Below are 6,000 nucleotides of genomic sequence, written 5' to 3' on the forward strand. Positions count from 1 at the left end.
AGATGCTTTTTCATTTTCAACATGGCATATATTTATTCTGCTTTTCCTAAAGTAGTCCTCTTTAAAAATGTTCATGTAACTCTGCATGTCCGCTTAATCTCAAATATCAAATTTTGTTGCCCTTAAATGTATCTGTTCTTGCAGCTCTGTCTGTTGGGACAGAGTTATTAAAAATCAAGCAGCTTGCTTTTTTTAACCTGATCTTATCAATGAAAATCATGATTCTATTTCTTTATGCTATAAAAATTAGATACGGTAAGTTTGGTGTGAAAGAACCTTGAAATGGCGCAGAATAAATAATATTATTTTCATTCTGCTGGGACACACAATATAATTAGGTGGGGTTTAGATGTTCAAATCTGTCTTTGGGCTTAAATTTACTGTAGTGTATGACATGCCAGACTGATGTGAAACTTTTACTGAAAAGTTTTCAGTTTGAATAAAAGTGTTATATCAGTCTGGTTTTATTGTTGCTGGTGAGCATGTAGTGTCTACAGAGTGATCAACCAAGCAACAAATAGTATCTTATTTTTAGACAAAACTAGTCTTACAAAGTTTTACGAGTGATTTTGTTTTAAATAGTACTATGTAGCTATGTTTTGGGGTGTTTTTACATTTCATTCACTAATGTAAGTTTAGGAGAATATATCACTATGATGTTAAATAAAGTAATTTGAATCCTCTATAAGGAAAAACCGGTCTATGTTTTAGGCGTTATTTTTAAATAATGGTTATACTAAAGAAGCACAAAGTTAAATGTTTTTGAATGCTGTGGAATTTCATGTATTAAGGTTTCCATAGTATAAAATGGACAATTTACCAGCTATTGAGAACATAATTGAATGCTTTGAGTGCTATAGTAAATAGTCATTACTCTATTCCTTGTTGTAGACTGTTTATGTTTGTTATATTTCACTTGCTAGTAATGGATGGAAGAATATGTTGCACAGTCTGTTTCTTAGTATTCCTATACTATTACATCCATGGAGAGCATATTGTATAATAGGCTTTGCTAATAAGAACAGGTGGTACGTTACTGTTATATTCTAATTTGATGTTAAAGGTTGATAGAACATAAATTAGCAATATTGTTTTTGTGTAATTTCAGGCAAGGCCAGAGGTGGCACCTAAAGATGAATCTGACCTGGCTAGTGAAGAAGAGGAGAAAGAAGCTGACCTTTCTATTCCAGGCTCATCATATATTAAGTTAATGGCATTGACACCTTCATCTGTTTTACCAGGTTTGTTTTATGCTTCTGTTAGGTAATCACTTTAACATATTGCAGCAGATGATGGGACAAAGTGTCAATATTTTTTTAATATTGAGATTTTATAGCCTTGAGCACAGCTTGTCCCTCCTCCATAAAAATCACTGGTTTTACAAAGGGAAGTGCTGGTCCTGGGATGATCTATTCCAAATTGAAGATGTATGTCTGAAAATTGACCATGCACATTGCTTTCTGCAATATCCTTTTCTATATAGATTTTAGTTCCCCTGATCTATTGGCCTCTTTGTAGCATATAAATGATACAGTTCTCCCAGCTAGCTTGAAAGCTTTAAAAGCACATATTTTCTTATCCATCTCAACACCAACACTTCTATTGAACCAAAAAGGTTTTGCTTTGCACCGACGTTTCCTTGCTTACGAGGGGAATATACTGACATGTATATTTATTAACCAGCATTTTAAAGACTTAACATTTTTGTTCTGTGTTTAATCCTGTGAAAAGCATTTCCCACTTAATGTGTTGCAGAGATGCCCTTATACTGTCAAAGTTTGCACGTCTAAAATTTAGTGTTTTAGTTACTCCCTTACAGAATCTCAAAGGAGACCATGTTATGATCACTATTCCCTAAATGCTCACACCCACACAAATGCTAGAGATTAGTTCAGTATTATTAGTTATTACAAGATCCAAAAGAGAGTTATTCATAGTAGGTTCTTGAACGAGCTGGAATAAAAAGTTGTCATTCAGCATATTTACAAACCAACTAGTTTTTTCTGTCTTGGCAACCCCATTACCCCAGTCAATGTCTGGATAATTGAAATCTCCCATAGTAATAACTTGACCTAGTTGTGAAGCCTCTTCTAATTGTAAGAGTAGCTGGGCTTCATACTTGTCACTTATACGAGGTGGTTTATAGCATACAACAATAATTTTCTTTTTAACCTTTTGCCCAGTAAACCTCTCTACCCAGAGGGATTCCACGCCCTCACCAGTGCCAACAAAGGTTATTTCTTTAGTACATGGCTTTAATTCAGGCTTTACATACAAACACACTCCTCAATTCTTTTTAATCCCTCTGTCCCTCCTAAAAAGGGCGTAACCATTTTAATTCACAGTCCAGTCACGTGTTTCATCCCACCAGGTCATAGTGATACCAATTATATCATAATTTTTAAAGCATGCAATTAATTTGCCAGCATACAGTGGAGGTTACTACTTTTTCTTTTGAAATTTGCATTATTTAGTGGAGAATTATATCTTAAGTTAGTATGAGCCTGTATTCCTTGTAACAGAGGGACCTCCTTAGCTGGAAAACTGTATGCCCCGTTACTCCTCCCCCATGACCCCTTACTAATCCCACTGCCCCGTCTACACTAGCTTTCCCATAATTCTTTATCTCACCCCCCCCTTGCCTAGTTTAAACATTCCTCCAACTTCTTAGCCGTTCTTTCCCCTAGCACAGTTGACCCCCTTCCATTGAGGGGCAATCTGTCACAACTGTATAGGTTGTACCCCAAGGAAAAATTAGCCCAGTGCTCTAGGAACCCAAACCCTTCCTTCCTTCCTACATTAAGACTTGAGCCACGCATCTAGCTCCTTAAGCTCCCGCTGTCTTCCTAAACTTGCACATGGCACAGGTATTTTTTCTGAAAAAATGACATTGTAAGACCTTCCCTAATCTTAGAGCCTAGATCGTCACTCTTCCAACTACCATATATTTTGTCATTAGTACCAATATGTACTAAGAAGCTTTGTTTGTTTCCCTGTAGAGCAGCCAGTGACTGTGTAGAGATTGGCATCCACAGATCCAGTGCAGTCTGTGTATTCTGTTTATTAATCATTCTTGCTGTATAGTCTTCTATAGCAGAAATTATTTGACTTGTGCTGTTTTGATAATTTATGAGTATCCCTAAGCTTAACCCTTTCAACAGAAGCCCAGACCATGCTGAGCATGTGTGTAGTCTTGGTCTTGCAAAGATGTTTAACATAGTTACAACATGATAGCCCCCTGCGGCCAACTTTGAAAGCATAAATCATTTGTTTTATTAGGCTTCTGGTGCTGTAAGTTCATGTTTATATTTAGTATACACAATACAGCATTTCTAGCATTATTCTATTTTAGACTTTAGTTCCCCTTTAAGCTGATACATCACCTCAGTGTTGCATTAGCTTTGCATTGAAAAGCTCCTTTGCAGGTAAAGGTATTTAGCCATGCAGTACTTTATCAAATAACATAAGCTTTTTAGACTATACCAGCAGCTGTGTAAATAAATGGTCATCCTACTTTTTTTTTTTTTTTAAAACAAATAAATACATCGGAAATTAGTTCTTCCAAAGCTTTATCCATATAGGTGAACAAAGGTCCAAAGGTGAACAACCCCTTTAACAGTGTACGTGTTGCGTGACACAAATATTAGACTCAGCAGCTTTTTTTTATAAATATATTGTTCTTGCTATATGAAGGATCTGAAATTCCTTGACCTCATAATATCAAATTAAGCTAGTGCTGACTGAAATCTATTAAAGGTCTGAAATAATGTTTAGATCTAACTCATTTGTCAGTGCTATCATAGATATGTGAACACTACTTGGAACAGGAACAAAGAGAGTCACTCGTCGCTAAGAGTCATATATCCCCACCCAACTAGGTACTGTTTTAACAAATGTTTGTTTCACAATTTCTACTTTTTTCTTGACTTTTTATTTTCCTCGATTTATTTTCAGCCCTTGAATCTTTCCTTTCATCTCTTGTGAAGCAAGAAATGAGTCGCATGCCACGTGGTATTTATCATACAGCTCTCCATGGTGGTAATATAAGATCTGACCAAGGCAAAACTGTTGCAGGAATCCCAAACTTCATGCTAAAAATGTACGAGAAGAATAAACAGCCTGGCCTGAAGCCTGGCCTTGCAGGTGACCTACATTTTTTAACTGATTTTGTTAATTTTGGAATTCTCAGATATTGCTCACAATAGTTTTCAAGTTAGTTTCGTTCTAAAACATATTGCCTACCATGCAACGTTTTACTTCTACAGATACACCGAGAATAAAGTGTTTGGAAAGTACCACTAGGAAAACAGCATTTAGTGATGACCTTTTGCTCTGTAATTCTGTACATCTTCACCATATAGGCCTTGCTTTAGGGCAGCAGACTTTTAGATAGACAGCAGGCGGACCCTACAGAGGGCATATGTGGTACAAATAAGAAAGAGCATTAGAAGGAAAAGGAACCTGTTGTGTGCTTCTACACAAGATCATAAAGAATACTTGAGTATATTCCATGTATAAAAATGTATGCCAAATCATAGCCTCTGCCTAATTTGTATGGTATATGCATGGCTAGACTTTCATACAAATTGTCAAGCCTACAAAATGGGTAACTCAATGCAGAGTGCTATGACAATGGCATTGCACATATCAGCAAACATATGCATTGTCTAGAATGTTACTATTTTGCACATCTCAATTCACAGTGACAGCAAAGTGGCTCAGGTGTTAGAGCTTCTGTCTTGCAGTGCTGGGGTCCTGAGTTTGATTCCACCATTCATAATCTATGTAAAGCACTACATAAATGTGGCAGTTATTTATACTTGCATAATATGGAGTTCTGTGAGAGACACTGCTCAATAAAGAGCTAAACTTTATTTCTTTATGCTAATATTAGCATATACTCATTATAATATACAGGTAAACTGTCCTGGCCTTACAAAAATATATACAGGGTGGTTTGATTTTGCCTGATACTAACAATTTTTATTCATATATATCCCATCAGTTGTACTAAACCTGTAAGCAGTGGTCTTAAGTGGTTCACCTTTAAGTCAACATATAGTATGTTACAGAATGACTAATAATGAGCACATTTTCAATTGGTCTTTATTTTTTATAGTTTTTTAATTATTTACCTTTTTAGTCTCTTTCCAGTTTTCAAATGGGGGTCACTGACCCCAGCTATAAAAACAACTGCTCTGTAAGGGTAGAAATGTATTGTTATTGCGACTTTTTATTACCTATCTTTCTATTCAAATATCTCCTATTAATATTCCAGTCTCTTATTCAAATCAGTGCATGGTTGCTAGGTTAATTTGGACTCTAGCAACCAGATTGCTGGAATTGAAAACTGGAGAACTGCTGAATAAAAATCTTGTTGTTTTAGAATATCACTCTCTACATCATACTAAAAGTTAACTCAAAGGTGAACAACCCCTTTAAATAACATTGTTACATCACTTTTCCCCAAAGCATAAATTTCATTTTTAGATTAATATAAGTATGACGCTGTACAATTGGCATAGCAGCGATTATCAAATGGCAGAGCATAATATTGGATCCTTGGATTAAACGTGTGTTGCTTTACTATACCTTATACCTTATACTGTATACTGTAGCTTGCATACTGTATTTTTTGTTATTGTTTCTACAGCTGGTATGCTGCTCTGTTATGATCTCCCTGTCCAGACAGATAAGGATGGCAGGCCAATTAATCGTTTCCTTGCCAGTAGAGGCCGGAGCTACCAGCAGATGTTAACAGCACTTATCAATGAGGTATGGAGACAGAGCATAGCTATGTTGTCTGCTCTATGTACATACATACTGGTATATTTTCATTCTGTGCTGTCATTTATTGAGAAACCATAGAGCCATATATATTTATGTGTGTGTATGTATATATATATATATATAAATATATATATATATATATATATATATATATATATATATATGTGTATGTATGATTTTTTTTTTAATAAGGTAGACTTATTTATCAGT

At 35.4% G+C, this 6,000-nt stretch overlaps 1 protein-coding gene across 4 annotated transcripts in view; it reads left to right on the forward strand.

The window, feature by feature from the left end:
- Positions 1–6,000, forward strand: part of focad.L (focadhesin L homeolog) — a 136,416-nt gene that overhangs the window by 68,646 nt on the left and 61,770 nt on the right. For all 4 annotated transcript variants that reach the window (XM_041563655.1, XM_041563652.1, XM_041563647.1 and 1 more), the window contains exons 19-21: positions 1,109–1,241; positions 3,955–4,143; positions 5,654–5,775. In XM_041563655.1, the coding sequence (XP_041419589.1) occupies positions 1,109–1,241; positions 3,955–4,143; positions 5,654–5,775 (444 nt within the window). The remainder of the gene's footprint in view (positions 1–1,108; positions 1,242–3,954; positions 4,144–5,653; positions 5,776–6,000) is intronic.

Source organism: Xenopus laevis, chromosome 1L (assembly GCF_017654675.1).
Source record: "Xenopus laevis strain J_2021 chromosome 1L, Xenopus_laevis_v10.1, whole genome shotgun sequence".
In the NCBI taxonomy this organism is placed as follows: Eukaryota; Metazoa; Chordata; class Amphibia; order Anura; family Pipidae; genus Xenopus; species Xenopus laevis.